The 20,801-nt window shown below is 41.8% G+C and overlaps 1 protein-coding gene across 1 annotated transcript; it reads right to left on the reverse strand.

Annotated features, from left to right (window-relative positions):
- Positions 1–838: 838 nt before the first annotated feature.
- On the reverse strand, positions 839–19,827 carry DHRS7C (dehydrogenase/reductase 7C). The gene is made up of 7 exons (XM_054977203.1): positions 19,683–19,827; positions 19,029–19,188; positions 14,863–14,975; positions 13,464–13,674; positions 11,662–11,754; positions 5,897–6,052; positions 839–3,812 (listed from the first exon to the last, which is right to left on the reverse strand). Exons 2-7 carry the CDS (start codon positions 19,180–19,182, stop codon positions 3,604–3,606), a joined length of 936 nt encoding a protein of 311 aa, XP_054833178.1. The 5' UTR covers positions 19,183–19,188; positions 19,683–19,827; the 3' UTR covers positions 839–3,603.
- Between the last annotated feature and the right edge of the window lie 974 nt (positions 19,828–20,801).

Raw genomic sequence — 20,801 nt, forward strand, 5'->3', positions numbered from 1 at the left:
GACCCTCTTGCCTTTAATAATGAGAAGCAAACCCCTGTTGCACAGCCCACTTGAAGAATTTCAAGAGTCTTTACCTAGTCATATTTGTAAAATAAATTTCCTGAGTTCTGTCCCTGTCACATATTCTAGTGTGGCTAGAACCAGATCAGATAAAATTACAGGACTATGTAGGAAGTTTAGGCCTCATTCTCAATGGTCCTTATTACAGTATACATGACAGAGTAAAAAAGGCTATGATGGAAAGAGGCAAGGAAAACCTGCCTTCTACAGGAAATTAGTTTTAACTCCAAACCCAGGTGTATTCCTGAACCTTTTCACCTTTTCACCTTTTCAGTATACATAGGGTTGCTTGGCCTGGCCTGGCAACCAGTAGGAAACTAGGGGCATGGGAGTGGCTGACTGTGATAGTATGACATCACTTCCAAGGAAAACTTGGAAGTTACGTCACGTCTCTCTAGGAATCACCAGAAACTCTGTGGTTTTACCATAGATTTTCTGTTGATTCCTAAAGAGTTGTGACAGCAGTTCTGGGTTTTCCTCAGAAGTGCCATCACACATTTGGCTCAGAGGCCATCCCAACCCCCACTAGGGGGACTGGCAACCCTTCATATACAAGTGAATAACAACCATTGACTCCTGTGGGGAAAGAATAAAGTAAAATGCTACAGGTGTGGACTGTTCTAGTGGAAGTAACATTTGTCCATCACCCCAGACAGTAGGTGATGCTAGGGGAACAACTCTGTGTGCTGAGACCATGGAGATGCATTGTATTACAGCACACAGGATCTCTCTCTACCATCCTCAGTCTACAACAGAACATAAAAAACAAGTATATTAATATAGTTGAAACAAGGATTTTATTTATGATACTTCCTGGTACAGCTGTTATAGCTGAAATAAAAAAGTACTGGAATCACAATCTACATTTTTTAAATATTTAGTATGTGCATGACTTTTTCTTCTTCATAGTTTTGCGTAAAACTGTGGATACATTCTTGGAGGGAAAGTGTTCATTTTTGAAGGTAGCATACCACGAATGTAAGCTGGTGGGCCAAGGAGGAAATGGAGGCAGTGGAGTCAGGGGAGACTATGAGGGCTTGTTTTCCCCCTCCTTCCCTTTCACTGGAATAGGGAGGGAGAACATGCCCACCTCTAACATGCGCTACTTGGCACAGACCTCTGAAAGCCCTGCAGCAAATAGGAACATCTCTCAGTCCAAACCCCCTCTTCTCATATGCATACATGTGTAACGCTTTCATACAGGTTGCTTTTATCCCAGTTTCCTTCCTGTTGAATAAAAGATTTTCTGTCTCAATAACAATGAGATTCTTCATGGACTTGCTATAAGCCAGATGTGGGCAGAAGATCACTCAGGAGTGACCAGTAACTCACCGAGTAATTAAAAGTAACTCTTGCCCCTTTCTCTAGTGTGGCTATAATCACTTTCTTGTTTTCTCCTTTGAAGCTGCCACAGTGGCTTCTCTCCTCTTTTTCTTTCATGTAAAGGAGGAAGAGCTGCACACTCTTACCTTTCCTCTAAGGGAAAATAACAGCACCAATACTTTCATATCTCCTCCTCAAGTCTCACCAATACTTTCCTTATCTGCCTCTCCTCCCTCTCACATACACCTCTGCTTAGATTGACTCTCCCCACCCCCCTCATGCATCAAAGCTGCTATTTGCCTCTTCCAGGGAAGACACAAAGAAACTGTATATTCCCACCCACCCCCACCCCCTCAGGGCAAGTTACAGTTTGATATGGTGGTTTGCTTAGGAAAATAGCAGAGGAAATGTTTTCACACCTGAACACTGCTCTGAAATATAGTTAATGTATGTGCAAGCTGCCATTTTGTGACTGTCTGTACTCATCACGGAGAGCGGGAATTGCCCCCCCCCACTCTAGAGGGAGCAGGTGACATTGTGGCATTGCATGATGCCTGGCCATGCCGTCAAAAATTCCCAGGGTAGCCAGGCCATGGCTGGCTGCTACTACCACCAGTCCACCATTTTGTGATAAGTAGCTACCAAGAGCAGGATTTGAGTCCAGTGGCAACTTAGATCTTGGAAAAAATTGAGTAGATCCTGCAAATATGAAGTCTGTCCTTCCTGCGATAAGCAATCACACTCTATTAGAGTATTAAAAATCTTATTGTGTTTGCAGCCTACATAGATTGTATTTGCCATACTTGTACAGCAATTACTTCTATTTGCCGCACAAGCCATACAAGCACGACCTAGGCCAGGATAGAATAGAGTATCTACTGAAAGTGACACAAAAATTGTACTACTGAGCTCAGAATTAGCACCAGTACAATCACAGCATCATGTTTCTCCTCCTCAATGACTTCTCATGTGGTGGTGAAATGAATCAACAGAGGGCATATATTTTAAAATGCATTATACCTCTTTGAAACGAGGCCACTGTTTTTTAAACTAGACATTTTGATCAGGCAACAGAGACTATACCTTGACCTGGATAGCCCAGGCAGGCCTGATCATATCAGATTTTGGAAGCTAAGCAAGATCAGCCTTGGCTAGTATATTGGATGGGAGACCTCCAAAGAACACCAAGGTTGATATGCAGAGGCAAGCAATAGCAAACCACCTCTGTTACTCTCTTGCCTTGAAGACCCCATCATAGGATACCATAAGTCAACAATGACTTGATGGCATTTTCCACCACCAACCCAGACTGTAGTGTTCTTCAGCTACTTTTGCACCTCTGATCTCTGTACTCCTTCATACTATGGAAATATCAACTGGAAATATCAACCAATGGAAATATCAACTGGTGCAAAATTATATAATCAAATACTATTGTTCTTTGAGCATTAGCTGAAAAACTGAAGATATGTGGTACACAGATATCACTTGGTTTTGAAAGACATAATGTGTTATTTCCCTGGGCACTGGCAACTCCTTAAATACAAAAACTAAAAAAAAACATTCCCAGTTAGAGATTCTCACTAGAATTTGGAACCTGTGGAAAATAATACTTGCTCTAACCCACGGAATTGCAATTTCATCCAAACCAACTTTCTTATGCTTAAGCTTTCCTTCTCTAATAAAACAAATCTTTTCTAAAAAGTTATCCTGCACTCTATAATCAAACTAATACCATACACTCACCCTCACCAGTACAACTCTCCAACTTCTATCTCTGACCATTTCTTTAGTTTGGAATTTCTTCTGGTGTTGGAACCTCCCATCTTCTCTGTCTGAAATTGTTTTATGCCTCTCTATTTCCACAAGAGCCCAGAGCACAACATGCTGGGCACAGCCTCTTCAGGTGAGAAGTTTATGCCTTCTATTACCTCCCCTGTAACCGCAATTCCCAAGAGTTCTTGCAGACCTATCAGACGGATCACAAGGCACTCAAGGGAGCCATTCTTCCAGAGTTCTGGAGTGCACTTTTAATGGTAGTTGAAAAGACTACTATTCCCAACTCCGCTGCCTCCAAGGGCCTCCAAGTGTTGAAACACAGAACGTTTTATCAATTCATCCAAAGTTGTATGGTCTTCTAAATCCCCTACCTCTAGCTTTGAAATAGTCAGCCCATAAAATATGGCAACCCTATTGCCAAAGAAGGAGACTCAGGAACAATCATTTTTCGTCTTCTGTTTTCTGCTTTTCTTTAACTCCAGCAGCAACAACAGCAAAAAATAAATCCGGAAAGAACGTGCGAATGTAAACCGCAGACTTTGCAATGGGATTTGCCATGAACACTTCCTGTTTCTTCCTGCTTACTGTTCGCAGAATTTCCTCTGCTATCTCCTCCGGGTGAACCCCATATGCCAATTTTCTGGAAAAGACTGAGAATCCAACAGAGAGGAAAGTGTCAAAGTAACTTCCACAATTGCCTTATATGCCATTCTCTTTGCATATTCCACACAGTGTAAAAGAGGATCCTAGTCAGCTTTGGGTCTAAAGGAAAATTAAAACAAATGAAGGAATAAGACATGGCTGAATGTGCTGGAAAATGTGAGCTCACACCCTTCCATGGAAAATAGATATTTGAAAATGAGAATTTCTTGAAATAATGGGAAATTATTGCATGGCATTGCTGCAATGTTGGAAGAGGCAGAAACTTTCTGTCCTCTTCCTCCTCTCCACTGCAACCTCCCAGCCTACCTAGCTATTACTCCATGTGCATCCTGCAATGCAACCCTAGGAATCAACTTTCCTGCAGTGAGAAATGGCTGATATGGTGAAGGGGAAGAAGGGAAGATCTGCTGCAGTCCATGCATTCTGCTGGTAAGGTCATGTCCACCATCTTAAGAGTAGCCTAGCAACACTTATAACCAAGGCCAGTGTTCCTACAAAAATACATCAGGAAGCAACTAGGGAAAAAAGAAGAAAACCAGCTAGAGAAGCCGTCTTGCTTTTCCTTCAAAGCCCTTCTGAATCAGGTGGCTGGCACTGACACCAGGGGAGGCAGAGTATTTACTCTCCACCTCCCAAGTCAGGGGGTGGGCTTCAGGGAAGCACCTTCTGCTCCTAGCCTGGTCTGTAAGGCCCCTTCCAACATTATGATTCTATGACTTTGTTTATCTATTCTGTGCTTATCTCTGTGTAACTGTGATTTCTCTAATCTTTTAATAAGAGTAGCAACCACAGTAAATTTCAGTCACTTACAATAGGGACTCACACCTAAATGATTATAAGAAGTCTCTCTCTGACACAGTTGCACATAATCTGTGTAAAATATCCATTTCACATGCACCTGAAGAGGTGAGGTCTGACTCACGAAAGCTTGTGCTGGAATAAAATTGATTAGTTTTAAAGGTGCCACTTGATTTCTGTTTTACTTTGCTATAGCAGGCAAACACAGCTACTCTTTTGAAATTATCCCCATGCATGGTCAGCATAACATCTTTACAGAGTGTATACATGTGGAAACTTTACAGAATTATGCATGTAAGTTCTGTCTGTGAGACTGGAAACAAGCTTACAAGTACACTGCTTATACACATAGCCAGGGCTTTTTTTCTGGGAAAAGAGGTGGTGGAACTCAGTGGTAGAACTCAGGACTGCACAGTGACATCACTTTGGGTCAGCTGGAACAAGGGGGGAGTTTTTTAAAGTGTAAATCGCCCTCGGTGAAAATGGTCACATGGCCAGTGGCCCCGCCCTCTGATCTCCAGACAGAGGGCAATCTAAATTCCCCTCTGTCTGGAGATCGGGGGGGGGGGGGCACCAGCCATGTGACCATTTTCAAGAGGTGCTGGAGCTCCGTTCCACTGCATTCCTGCTGAAAAAAAGCCCTGCACATAGCATCTGTGTAAAAGCCCTGCACATAGCATCTGAGCCCGCTGATGCGGGGAGGGCAGAATATAAATGTAATAAATTAAATTAAATTAAATGCCATGTGGAATGATGGAGGGAGTGGATAAAATTCTACTGCCTCTGACACACCCGTTTAGTGTACTCTCATAACATTTGCACTTTCCCGCTATGATGAAAGTTCTCTCTCCACTGCCTCCCAGCCCCTGCCACTGCTTCAATGAGCAGCATGGAGAAATGGGGTGGGGGTGGGGGAACCATCAACGCCTCAGTGTCCAGATAAACCTGGAAGTGACATCATTGCACTTTAGTATTTCACTCACAGGCGAAATCCTAGCGCACTGGTTACATCACTTCCTTAGAGCTCAGCCAAATCCTAGAGTGTCTGTGAGATCAGTTCTAGGTTTTATCTTAGATCCCTCCACACCAATGACATCCTTTCCCTCCATACCCCTCCAAAGTGTCCTGGGTGCTCCAGTCATGCGCCTGGCAACCCTAGCACTGTCCTGTTTACTTCTCATTTAACCTTCTCAGTTACATTGGTCTATTAAAATCTTTTCTCCACTCTTCCCAGTACCCTCATTCTCATTTCAATTTATTCAGAAAATCTTACATTTCCATATAGAAGAGTCCGAGTTGCTAGGCTGTGGTTGAATGTGATCTGAGCGTATGAAACTTGGAGTCACGGTACTGACACACACACCAAATTCTTGCAGTTCTGCTCTCAAGCAGTCGAAGAATCCCAGTGCAGCATGCTTTGAAGCAGCATCTAGGAATAAAGAAAATGGCCTCATAAAATGAAAAGGGAAAAATGACATTAACAGGTTCCTCTCTCAGCTTTTCCGATATTTGGGCTCAGTACTGTCTTTCCATATACAGCAGGTTAAAAAACATTACTAGAAATCTCTTATATTACAATATTGTTCCAGTTCACATGCCAAATAATAAAATGGGAGTCTCTCTTTTTGGAAGACATGAGCTGCACAGCTGCCCATACCCATGCATTCTCCGTGGTGGCCCCACTTTATGGAATGGCATACCTGAGGAAATTAAGAAAGCTCCTACTCTCCTGACCTTCCGCAAAACTGAATTATTGAAGAGGGCTTTTCACTCACATAGGAGGGTTGTACTATAAGGAAGTGGCCCCAAGGAGATCCATCAATAAAGGGGTAGGGAAAGACCGCAGACATTTATAGTAATAGTAGTAAAAATGATGGACTATAGACTCCACTATTGCTATACATATGATCCCACTGGGTAGTTCCTATGTTGCTTAATATGTCAGTCATAGAATTGCTTATATTCTGTTTCAGCAGTTCTTCAGCTCTATATTAGATTTCTGCTGGTTTTTAAATCTTTGCAAATTTGCATTTATATACCCATTACATGTTTATTGAAATGTCTTTGATATTGACTGTACTGACTCACATTGGGTAATCTGCCTTGAGTCACAGTGACAAAGGCGGACTATAATCAAATAAAAAAAAAAAAACATATATATCCATTTTCACTTTTGAAGTTGCTGTCTCAGTTCTTGGACACTGCTTGGAAGTGGAAGTCAGGTGACTTAGGAGGAACAAGCTGAATCTAGACAAGAAGGAGATGATGCTGGCGAGAAAAGTAGATGCTATGGAGAGATTACCCAGACCTGGATAGCCCAGCAAGCCTGATCTCATCAGATGTCAAAAATTAAGCAGGGTTGGCCTTGGTTAATAATTGGATGGGAGACCTTCAAAGAAGACCAGGATTGTGGAGACAGGCAATGGTAAACTACCTTTGTTAGTCTCTTGCCTTGAAAACCTAAACACAGGTTGCTATAAGTCAGCTATGACTTGATGATACTGTCCACCACCACCATGGAGGGATTTAGCTGCCAGTTTTGAATAGGATAGCCTTAAGATCGGTGGATTCAGTTAAAAGCCTAGAGGTATTCCTGTTCTCAGAGAATAAGAGAAGCAAGTTGGCATTGTTACTCAGAATGCCATTTTTGTTACATGTGGCTTGGAAGCTGTGCCCTGTCCTGGATCCAGCCAATCTGGCTACACTAATATATTTTGAAGCTAGACTACTGCAACATGTGTAGTGTAGGGTTCCCCTTGAAGGCAACTCAGAAACTTCAATTAGTGTAAAAATCAGCAGCCAAGTTGTTGACTATAAAAAGTAAGTCTAGTTATATTACTGGCGTTTTAGAACATCTGCATTGGCTGTCAGTTTGTTTCCAGCTTCATTTCAAGATGCTGGTTATGGCTTTTAAATCCTTATGTGAAGGCGTTTAAAGCCTCTCCTGTTATGAGCTCACAGAGTAGAATTCAGTTTTGAAAGGAATTAGCATATAATTGTTATGATTACAAACATGTCTACACTAAGACTGATTGAAAAATTATATACTGTAGAACACGAAGCAGTTAATGTTGAATATACATGTCCCAATGCATTTTTAGGGATAAGGAAATTGAATACAAATTTTAAAATAAAAAGCCATACAGAGCTGTAATATATACATCAGGGAATTTAGCTTTAAAAACAAGATTAAAAGATTACTATGATAGGAATAATAACGTAAACAGACCTACAGAATGGGTCTATTACTAGAGATAGTAGAAAAAAAGGAAGGTTCATTCAGAGTATGTTTATATCCCCAAAATAAATATCTGAAAAAAGAATGTTTTCCTATTCCCAGACGGGATGAAAAATGGCCAGGGCAAAATATTTCTTTTCATTGTTGCATCTTTGGGAATCTAGCATAGAACTTCAAAAATCTAGTAAACTGTGGTATATATTTAACAAAATATTTGGCAAATACTATCTTACAAGGGCTGCTTCCATGCAACTATGTTACTCCCCTTTGCCTTTTAAACCAGAGTGTTTTTTTCCTGAGAGATCCACATAGTAGGAAACGTTTGAGGGCTTCACTTGAAAAGAACACACAGTGGTTTGGGGAGCACTATCATCAGAAAGAGCTTGAAAAAAATTAAAATATTCCGTTAATAGATTAGCATCATCAAAACATTTAGATAAACAGAGAGTCCGAGGAAGAGCAGATCAGTATGAGTTAGGCACTGTTCTTTTACAAGACTATGGGACAAATTCGAGATAAATGTCATAGATACTGAAGTCACCAACAATTACGGAGAGTTGCTATGCACAAACAAAGTTATTACTTGTAAAAAGCCATGTATTTTTATATAGAAGACAGAGACATTGAAGAACTGACCATAAACCACTAATACCTATTTTAAAGGGGGGGATTGTTTGATAACACCACTAGATTTACAATGATTATTTATCTGCAGCTGTACGGTTTTAAATTGCTCTAAAGATAGGGAAGATTATTGGTTATAGCAGACCCATAATCTGGGGTTTTTCTTGAGGCAAATGAAAATTTAGAAATAGAATTGGATACTGAACATATTACTCTATTAAAAAATACAAAATATCAATGACTTAATGGGGAAGGTTTTTTTGCTGAGGCAAGACACCATCATGTCACTTTGTGCCAGGTAATTAAAGCAGTTAAGTCTTGGTATGCTGAAAAGAAGATTCCATTGCCTTATATGAATGTTAGCGATGAACTAAGTGTACTTGATGGGGTTCTTTTTAAAGGTAACAGGATAGTGGTGCTCTTTTATTTAGAAGGGACATGTTAGAATGGAAACATGAAGGTCGTTTGGGAATGGAGAAATGTAAAAGGGAAGCAAGAGATATTATGTACCGGCTGCAAATTAAAACATAGGTGGTTACTTGTGGAGTTCTTATTTGGCAGGAAAGTCAGAAATCAGACTCCTAATAAATTAAAAATAGTCAGTGAAAGAGAATTTAATAAAAATGAAATAGAAAATAAATAAAAAATAGATGTTCTATGATAGGACCTCACACCACTTACAAATATTAAAGAAAATGATAAAAATGATAAAGTGATGTTATTCAGTGGAAAATATGGGGAGATAAGGGAAGTCAGTGATGAATGGGGGCTTCCTTCAGTAAGTTGGACTCAAGGGGGAAACGTGAACAACTACTGCAACAGTAGTTGACAGTGGGGATTCAATTGTGGATGGTAATGAAATATTAAGGCCCGCTAGCGAGAGGACATCCTCAAAGGCTTATTGAACTAATATGAACTATTGTCAGGTTCCACCCTGGGTGCTGCTGTGCTGGTCACCGGCGAGCTTGACCTTGGCCTTGGGAAGCTGTCAGAGATCATGCAGGTTCTCACTCTGTGGAAGGAGGGGGATATACATCATCCTCGCTCCCTCTCAATCCATTTGCAGGCCTGCTCAACCTGACAGAGCCCCAGCTGCCTCCCCATACACCCTGCCTTTCAAAGCCTCCAGGCTCGCTCTTCCTCCTCTCCTGCATCTTCCTTACTCTCCCTCCTTCTAGCTTCTCTCTCTCACTCTCCTAAACTCCACCACACACCTACACAACCCACCTCATCCTTCTTCTCCCACTTCCTTCTCCTAACTCCCCACCCCACCTTGTGGGAGAACTTCCCTTATATACCTTTACCGATTCCTGGCTCCACCTGCCAACCACGCCCCCACCCCTCTAGCCATGGCCCTGGCTGTCCTAGTCAGCCACACTTGTGGTTGCTTTGCTGGCTGCTCTGGGCAGCCACACCTGTGCCTCCTTTGGGCTGCTGGGCTTTCCCTGCTGATTGCTTCAGCCACACCTGTGCCTCCTTTGTTGGCTGCTGGGCTTTCTCTGCTGATTGCCTCAGGCAGCCCCACCTGTGGCTGCTTTGCTCCTAGCCTCACCTGGTCCCGGCTAATCCCTTCTAGCCTGCCTGCAGGTTGGAGGATGGTCCTTTGTTGTCCTGGCTGCCTTTCTTTCCCTGCCGGTAAGGTTGCTGTCTGGCTTGCTGCTGTCTGGCTGTCCCTGTTTTTTGTGTCCTCTCCCTCTGGTCAAGTCCCTTCCCGGCTATCCTCACTCTCCCTGCTTGGGCTCATAGCCTCCCCCTGGAGGGTGGGGCTAGCCAGCTTCCACCTGCCCCACCTAACCCTCTGAGGCTTGGGAGCTTCTTTCCCTCCCTCTGGTGCCGGTGGGTTCTGGACCTGGGTGTCCGTTGAGGTGGCTGGGTAGCTGCCTCCCAGCTGTCTCCCATCTCCTCCTCCCAATTAATCTTGTTTTGTTCTGAATAGTTATAGATGTCTTAACATGTTATGTTATTGTTATTAAATAAAAAAGATGGGCTGTTAGTATATCTTTGAATATTGCAGCATGCTGAGAGTTCCAAGAAAGAACAGCTAGTCAGTTGTCAGCTGGCCCAGAGCAGTTAGGAAAAACTGGAGTAATGTATAAAGAGCACAATGTATACAGTTATTGTGATATTTTGTATGCACTTAAACCTGCATATATGAAGTGCCTGCCTTCATAATATAGAAGTATGAAAGATAGCACAAAACAACGTAACTGAATTTCAGCTGAAAAACCTGACCAGATCCTGTAACCAATGGGTAAGTGGTGAGTTTCTCCAGTCAGATTGTGATTTCTGACTGAGTCAGAGCGTAGAAATACACATTACCTAGGGACACTTAAGTGAACCTCATTTCATATACCACCCCCCTCCAACTTTCCATGCACTTGCTTGCAGTCACACTTCAATTAGCTCAGTGTGAGTACGTTCACACATTTGATATCAGGATGGGTAACTGTGTTAGTCGGTCTGTAACAGTAGAAAAGAGCAAGAGCTCAGTAGCATCTCTAAGACTAACAAAATTTGTGGTAGGGTATGAGCTTTCATGAATCACAGCTCACTTCTTTAGATATCTGAAGGAAGTGAGTTGTGGCTCACAAAAGCTCATACCCTACCATAAATTTTGTTAGTCTTATAGGTGCTACTGGACTCTTGCTCTTTTCTACATTTGATATTAGTTCCTCAACTGCTAAAAGTATCACAGGTGTTTACAATTGCCAAATTACCAGTCTCCCCTACCTCCCACATCCATTCATTGAAATGCAGATCTTGATACTTTCTCATACCTTAAAGAAACGCAAATTGGCAAGTCAGGGGAGCCTAAAGTACTTGCTCTACTTGTTACAAAAACAGTTAAATTGGCGCTCTGCCCTCATGACTTGTCGTCCGTACTCACTTGCAAATGTAATCACACAAAGCGGCATGCACCTGTGCCAAGCAAGACACAGCCTGCACATGAATTGAGGACCACACATAAAATCCTGCACATAAAATCCTGCACCCAGGTAATTTGCAACATGTATTTCCACTCAGAGAGGCTAAGTGTGCTGATGCTTGCCTTTCCCTAATGGGCCCAGAATTCCTTTGCTTGGCCATCAAATGGATTTTGTGAAGCCACAACATACCATATTTACTGAGAATTGAATATTGTAATAAATGCTTCTTATGTAGATTTGTAAACTTACAGGCAGCACGAAAAGGGACTCCTAATTTCCCTTGGATATTATTGACTAACACAATTTGACCAGTTCTCCTGGAGATCATGTTGGGAAGAAGAGCTGATGGGAAAAGATGGCACAACATTAATGTTAAATTAATGATTTAAACTTCATGTCTAATGTTTGTTTTCAGTTCCTATATCTGTTAAGAGTATCCACGAGGGGAACGGTCTTCAGCAGTAAATCACTCAAAAAGGACAAGCCAACTAGACCGTATACTACAAAGCATATGAATTTTATAATTCAAGACACATAATACATTCATTTACAGGCACAGAACCCTCAAAACCGCAGCAGTTATGTGGTGAGAAAACTCGAACGCCAAGGGAATCCCCTTCCCCCACTGGGGAAGAGTCCCGGTGGGACTCTTGCAATTAACAAGATGGCATGTCGTATTTAAGTGTTCGGTATGCTAGCTGGGGGCTATAACTTGAGGAAAATACTCTATGAAATGAAAACCAAGGAATGATTATTAAGGATCACTCTGTGAGTAGTCTCGTGGTTGGCAACCGCTTTTTTGTAAAATAGAACAGTAGGAGCAGCTGTTTTTGAAAAGTTTTTTATTAATGGTTCACATTGAATATAATAGTTGAATGTAATAGTTGTTAAGATGTTGTAAATATTTATTGTACTGTATGCATACTTTCAGGCAAATTGTGAAGGCTTGGGAAAAAGCGAGGTGCAGTGAAACGGGGTACCAACTTAGCCGGCAAACCTGTTGCCCTTCTTCCGCCGGGACTCTTCCCCAGTGGGGGAGGGGGTTCCCTTGGTGTTTGAGTTTTCTCACCGCATAACTGTTGCAGTTTAGAGGGTTCTGTGCCTGTAAATGAATGTATTATGTGCCTTGAATTATAAAATTTTTATGCTTTGTAGTATACAGTCTAGTTGGCTTGTCCTTTTTGAGTGATTTCCTATATCTGTTAAGAACAGCATCAAAGAAATGTTAAAGACAACAGAAAGTTTTCTAATCCAACAACATACGTGATTAGGGCTCTACTGAACTTCTTTTTACAAATCCTTACAGTACAAACAATTCATATGATGCAGCCTTTGCCTAGAGAGTCTGCAGTATATATTAGATAAACAAGGGCTGATTCTGCACACGTTGGATAATGCACTTTCAGTGCACTTTATCAATCGTTTGAAGTGGATTTTTTGTTCCGCACATGGAAAAATCCCTTCCAAATGATCTATAAAGAGGATTGGAAGTGCATTATCCAACGTGTGTGGAATCACTCAAGATTAGAAATTGGGAGACCAGACAAAGATTAAATAAGAAGTGTTTTGCAAAGTCACAACAAAGTCCATCAAGTCTAGTATAGACATGTGCAAACTTTGTCCCTCTTATTCCATGGATGTTTCCACCCTCCTGCAATATAATTTGCAGTTTCTGTACACACATAAATCACAGTCATCCATGAATGTTCTGAACTATTTTTTTTAAAGCAGCAACTGGATACACAGACACATGATGTATACTCATTAACTTAAAGCTGCATCATATGGCCCACTGAGAAGCATATCTCCTATATAACACTAGAGAATATTGATGTCTAATTCTCTAAAATTGGCTTGCAGCCATGCTACTGGGAAGCACATTTCTAAACAACATAAACTCCACTGGGGATAGGTATGCCATTTAAACTTTAGAGTAAGGAGAATTCTGAAGGGAGCCTACTTGCTATAATTTTCCATAGCTGCATAGCAAACAATTTCAGTTAATTGGCCCCTGCAACAGGATTTTAAAAGGACATTGTTCCAAGTAGTACCTTTGGTGAGCGTTATAGGCCCAAAATAGTTGGCATCCATAATCTTTTGGTCAACTTCCAGGGAGATATTCTGTGCTGTTCCCTTCACTTTTGCACTAGCATTGTTAATGAGTATATCGATACATCCATAGCAGTCAAGGATTTCTTTTGCTACATCTTGGACACAGTTTACATCAGAGAGATCTAGAAGCACAAGCTTTGGTGTAAATGTCTATGAAAGAAACAACATTTTGTTATTGCAGTGTACCATATCTGCAGCATGGAGCTGTTTCCACTTTCTATTTTAAGAGAGAAAACTTTCATAAATTTTAGACAGTAGAGCAATTGGTGAATTACCTTACTATATAAAACGCAAACCTTGTTCCTGACGACTCACTTCTTATCCCTGTATAGGCACAGTATGCAGGGATAAGAGGCGAGTCAGGGGTTTGTCTCTCCGCTGCCTCCCTGGGGCCTCCAGAGACCTGGAAAAGCCCAACCCTGGGCCTCCTCGGGGCTTCCAAGGAGCCCACCACTGTCGCCACCACAGAGGAGCCCGTTACCACTGCAGCGCCAAGGAGCCTGCTGCCACTGCAGGAAGGCTCAGCATGGTGGTGAGGCCCTCTCAAGGTCCCACAGTGACCAGAGAGGGGGTGAGGCTCCCTGCTGCCTCCATGGGTCCTTGGGAGGACCATGTACAAGCCAAGCAGCGGTCAAGGGATTGGAGGAGAAAGGAGCCCCCGATTTCTTCCCTGATCCCCCCTGTGACTGATGCCGCAGGGGTAGGCATGGGGGGAAGCGCTGCTAGGGCTCATTGTATTTTCCCAAACAACGGGTCTTATTGCTAGTCTGCTCTAATGCCCATCTTCTCATTTTTATGTATAATACAATGTCTAGATTTACAAATGGTTGTAAAAACAAAACAAACCCAGAGATGTGCTCAAGATGATACTATTGGGTGAGTGTTATACTTTTTGTCACTTTTTAACATCTACTTGACCTCACACCTGGCTTAACTAGTTAGAAAAAATACAGTTGCCTATGGCACTTTAAAGACACAGTAAGAAAGACCATGTCCATGCAAATGCTTTTGTGAAGTACATAAAACTCTGTGTGTGTGTGTGTGTGTGTGTGTGTGTGTTTGTGTGTTAGATCTACTGGTTGTTTTAAAATTGGCAATGTGACATTCACACCAAAAATGTTCCATGACTATTCTTTATCATGCCTGCTCTCACTTGCTTAAACCACTCAGATATGTCTTATTGAAATTACTCTAACAGCACCTCTGATATAATGTACCTCACTTACTCAGCTCTCTACTTGTTCCACATTATAATATGAAAGATTGTAAGTTACACTCTTCTTTTTAAAGAGTATTATTCTGTTGGATATGATTGCTGTTTTTAAGGTCTATACTTACAGCACGAGGATCAGCCGTGGTGTTTAAAGTATCATAGAGAGCTTCTAACTTGTCCAAGTCTTTACCACACAGAACTAGCCTAGCTCCACCTGAGTGAAATACTCGTGAGCATTCTGGAAAAGAAATATTCACAAGGCAAGTTAATATGATTAGCAACACACTTGTGTTTTTGTTAATTTGCTGTTTTGCTGAAGACCAACATGGCTACTGACATAAAGCTATCTTCATGGAAGGTGCAGATGTTAAGACACTCAGATTTCCATCAAACTAAAAGAAACTTTGAGACCCCTTTGTAAAAATGCATTTTTTAGAAAAGCATTGTCTCTCCAAGGTTTTGAAGTAGGAGCCCTTCTAGGTATACTTTGTGGGTTCAAGTTGCAGCAAAAAACATTTAGAATGGATTTCAAAAACTGTTTCCAATTGTAAAGTTGATTGGGGAATATAATGGATTGCCTGGAGAAATTGCAAAACCTCTTGCTCTATCTCTCATCACTTTAGTGGGCTGTTTAGTGTGGTGGCCTAGAGATGCACACACTGCTTTATATAGTTCTCATTTGTAGTCTTTCAGGGTTATTTGGAAGCTGCTGAGCAGACAGAGGTCTACAGTTTAAAAAGGCTCTCATATAATCTCTCTCTATATATATATTATTAAGAGACTGTTATCTCTGTACTCCATACCCAACTGTTATCTCTCAATGATAATACAATTTCTGTATTCAGTCTCTATTCTTGCCCATGGTATTAAGGGTGGAAATGGTTGGAACTGGATTTTATCAAGGCAGGGAGAGGGGATCAACACCATCACAATTTAGCTCATAGGTAGCTAATGGTAAATACGCCAGTAAATAAACATTTCTTTGCCTTCCTTCACAGCTGTGCTTGGTGGTGTGATAGGGAAGTGTGGTGTGGGCAGCAGTCCTTGGTTAATGTCGGAACCAAGAGGACAGTGACATTGGGCTGATTGGGGGTTTTCTCACAAAAATATTCTAGTGCGTGCTTATTTATTTATTTATTTATTTATTTATTTAATTACATTTTTAGACCGCCCTCCCCATCAGACGGGCTCAGGGCGGTTTGACACCAAATTAAAAACAGTAAAACATTATAAAAACATTAAAACATCGTATAAAAACCCATTAAAATTGGCGGGTGTAGAATATTAAATATTAAAATGCAGCATTGTCCTGCATGGGTGGTGGAAGGTCTTCAGTGGTATGGCCAGCGAGAGAACAGCCTAGCCCCCACCAAATGCCCGGTGGAACATCTCCGTCTTGCAGGCCCGGCGGAAAGATAACAAATCCTGCCGGGCATTAGTTTCCTCAGACAGAGAGTTCCACCAGGTCGGAGCCAGAACTGAGAAGGCCCTGGCTGTGGTAGAGGCCAGGCGGACCTCCCTGGGGCCAGGGACCATCAGCAAGTTCTTAGTGGCTGATCGAAGCGACCTCTGGGGAACATATGGGGAGAGGCTTCTGCCATCCCAACCTATCACAGTAAGCAGCTGACCTAAGAATTCAACTCCCTCTTTAAAAAAACCTGCCATTTGATGTGGTTCTAAGAAGAAGAATTCAACACAAAACAACAAACTGTTTGAAATATTAGGCAAGTGTAACTGTGCAGACAGACTGGAACAAACACTTTATTTTAACCTCATAAGAAATACTGTGTGGAAGCACAGTGAACTGCTCCATCAACTTACATTTTTAGGCTGCTGCCCTACTACTAAAGTTGCTGGTCCCCTGCTGGGGGCAAGGGATCCCCTACTCCCACCCCCCACCCCTGCTTACCTGGCTGGCAGGGGAGGCATGGGCCTCCCATGGGCATGCTTCTGGGTGGCACAGCATGTCCCTGTGGGCCCAATCTGGCCCAATTCTTGCCCAAATTGGCTGGATCGGGCCCAAATCAGCCCAGATCGGCCTGGATTGGGCTGCTGCAGAGCACGGGAGTGTGCCCACACTCTGTAGTGGTCCATTCCAGCCCAATTTGGGCCCAATCAGAGCCAATTTTGGTCCAAATAGGCATGGATCAGGCAGCTGTGGAGTGTGGGAGTACTCCTGTGCTCTGCAACAGCCTTATTCAGACCAAATTGGCCCAATTTGGGCTGAATCCGGCCCAAATTAGACCACTGTGGAGGACAGGAGTGCTCTGGGGGTGGCCATGGCCCATGCAATGATGTCACTTCCTGGAAGTGATGTCATCACACGAGCCCGGGAGCATGTAAAAGTTCCTTGGCCCACGTGATGTGTTCCTGGGCCCCAGTCTCTAGAAGACCAGATCCACACAAAATGGAGTCTGCTCTGAGCCCTGCTCTGTTCGAAAAATTCCCTCTCCAGCACCCCCCCCCAGATAGTTTTACTGATAGGGAACAATGGCCAGACAAATTCGAGATCCTCTGATTTTGCCAAAGCAGATGAAAGAATCTGACCTGGATTTCAGGGATACTGAATTTTTTGGGTGTCCCTGAAACCCAGATCCAACTTTAGCCAATTTTTATCGGTGAACACCCTTAAATTATTAATTGTATGTACGACTCTCAGCAATAATTTTATAGAATATAGATACTACCATCTACATTTTTCTTATAAGAATAATTGTTCTTATTCTCTTCTCCTTTCCCCCTTTTTTACTTCCATTTTCAATTTGGGTGCAGCTCCCAGAGCACTCAATACGCAAAGCTCTGTAAACCCACCACTGTGGAACAAAAGCTGTATAACCTCTTGCTCCATATTTTCTAACTTCCCAAACTGTGTCTGCCAAATGGCACATCTGAATCAGCACTTCTCTCCATTGATATCTCCTATATCTTCCAGCACACAGTACTAACAGAGAATCCCATACCTCTAATGAAGATCACTTTCTGTTCCCAGTGGTTAAGTGGTTTGGCTGCCAATCAGCACTCTACTGGTTCGAATCCCACTACTGCCATGAGCTCAGTAGGTAGCCTTGGGTAAGCCACTCCTCTCAGCCCCAGCTCCCCAGCTGCATTGTGGTGATAATAATAACACTAACTTGTTCACTGCTCTGGATGAGGCACTAATCTGTCTGGAACAGTTGTTGTTGTTGTTATACTTTCCGTAGCTATGCACTCATCCACTAACTAAACCATTGTTGCTTGTTCAATACCTTAGCTGAAAGCCCACAAACAATTTAGCTTGAGGATAACCCTAAGCATGCCATTTTTACTGGTTCCATGCCTTAAAGCTCAGCACTTACAGCATGCCATATGGATTATAGAAATAAAATCTATTTATACCTTCTTACTGCCACCCGATATTTACTGTATGTGCAATTAGATCTCAACACTACAGCACAACCACCTTGCTATAAATAGATCCATTTATATCATCTGAGACTTTGCATTTGTGAAGGAAGCTTTTCAGCTAATTGTGGAGCCACCTGAGTGTCATTCCTCTGTGCCTGGATTTCCCCAGTTATTTTACAAGAATGTTGTGTGGACACAATTCTTTAAACAAATATCACGTATCTATTATTGCTGGTTTTGTTTTGTGTCAAGAATGGAGAAGTTTTTAAAGCAGAATTCTACAAAGTTGGCTCTAAAAATTTCATATTTTGCTACAAACGGATCTCATTTCTTGTATTGAATATGTAGAGTGAGGTTTATGTACCTTTTAATGCTACTTCATCCTTAGCATGTTGCTTGGTTTAGCAGAAATTCAGAAGCAAAAATATAACAGCTGTGCTTAGTTTTTTGCAATTAATAGTGCAAAATTTTAAATTTTGCCAAATAATGACCTTGATCCAAGATGTGATGCACAGTTTACGAATGGTAACTCTTCCTCTGAAGCAAAAGAACATGAACTAGATGCTGTAAAATGCTATCAGGTATAGGTGGATTGGGATAAACAGAAACTGGAGAGCTGCACACATACACACACACTCCATATTACACAATGCCCTTCAATGTTGATTAGAAATCTTTGGTTTTCTCCATATTTCCAATCTTTCCTGTACAATCACAAAGTCTAGAAATTGTGTTTTTAAATGAAAGCTAAGATCCCCAAGATTCTGGACACTCCTTGAAATTCACTAGTCAAACAGCTACATTGCAAATGACACAGTACAATTACAACAATTCAAGTTTTTAGAATGTGGCTGGGTGGGTGTTTGTGCGACATGATATTGATTAGTCATTTGTTGCACTGGCTTACCCTTGCCCACACCGGAAAGAGCATCCGTGATCACGACAACTTTACTCCGCACAGCAGATTTTGACATCAGCTGAATAACTGACCGATATATATACACTATCCCACTGACTCCAACTACAAGTAATGGGAGAATAAGCACAGCTAGGGCACCCATCTTGACCTGATAGAAAAGAGAACAGATTTAGGTGATGGAATAGATCAGTTATTTTTGCCCCAGAAACACTGACAATTTCTTTTCATTAATAAAAGGCAAGCAAGCAGGAGAACTGGTAGCATTTCAGGCAAATCGAATCCTTGACTTATAATCAAATATTACTTATGCCTCTTTCAATACACAGGAAATCTATAAAATTGCTCAAAGCAACCATCGACTATGGACACTCAGGATTTTCAAAGTAATCTTCATCTTTTGATCTTACACAACTGATAGTATAACAAAACTTATTTTAAAATCATTTTAGGTTAATTAATTTCATCCATTCCTTATTGCACACTATATACAAAAGGTTAATGAGATTGCCATAGCCAATTCACTGAGTGAGGAGAGAGAAAGCGGGAGAGAGAGAGAGAGAGAGAAATTACACTGATACAGAAATACAATAAATTTGAGGAAATTATGCCCTTTTAACACCCAACAGAGGTACAATAACTTACTTAGAATTGCAAGCAATCAGCAAGCTGATAAGGTGTTCTCTCCTGCCAAGTGCCAACTAGTTTATATTAGAAGTTTAATTAAACTTGCAGGCATTTTTGGAAAGGAAAAGCACTCCATGTGCTGAAGCCTTTTGCCTTGAGCACAGGCAGCTATGTATAGTGTTCAGCTGCATGACAAGACTTTTACAAGTAAATATAGTACCCATGGTCTGAGCCACATACCTGACCTATTTAGTTTCACAGGGGTATGAAGTCCTTCTACAGCTTGCAAGAGTGACTAATTTAACAATATAAACACATTGCTGCTATACTGATCAATTCTTTTGTGCCAGAGGGCAGAAAAGACAGGCTAAAACTAAAACTGTTCTTACAATTTTCATTTACGCTTTTCATTTCATTTATGCTTTTTGTTCATTCCTTAAATGTTACCCAGGGAATCAAGCCTGGTTTACATATACAGAATAAGGAGGCAGCAGAATTCTGAGGTGGCGGTATGGGCTTTGCCACTCTGCCTAGTAGGGGGGCAGGAGGTAATGGAAGCTCCTTGGTAGGGGCAATTAAATATGATGAAGTGGCCCCGCAAGAAGGGAATAATCTTTTAAATGCTCCCCCGTGTAAGAACCCCCTACAAATAAAAAAAATAGCATACCAGGTTGAGAAGAGCCCCGTGGCGCAGAGTGGTAAGCTGCAGTACAGCAGCCCAAGTTCTGCTCGCAACCTGATCTCGATCCTGAAGGAAGCTTGATTCAGGTCGCCAGCTGAAGGTTGACTCAGCCTTCCATCCTTCCAAGGTGGGTAAAATGAGTACCCAGTTTCCTGGGGGTGAAGTGTAGATGACTGGGGAAGGCAATGGCAAACCACTCCGTAACAAAAAATCTGCCAAGAAAACCTCGTCATGTGACATCACCCCAATGGGTCAGTAATGACTCAGTGCTTGCACAGGGGACTACTTTTACCTTTTTTTTAACCTACCAGGTTAGAAAGGTTCTAATGTAGCTTTTTGCATACTCTGCTAGGTTTCTACTTGCACGAAATTATTCATGGAGATAAACTTTGAAAAACAATTTCTTGCAAGAAAACAACCCGCCCCCCCCCCATGCTTTGACCTAATTAGATTTG

The sequence above is a fragment of the Eublepharis macularius genome, chromosome 4 (genome assembly GCF_028583425.1).
Source record: "Eublepharis macularius isolate TG4126 chromosome 4, MPM_Emac_v1.0, whole genome shotgun sequence".
NCBI classification, from domain to species: Eukaryota; Metazoa; Chordata; class Lepidosauria; order Squamata; family Eublepharidae; genus Eublepharis; species Eublepharis macularius.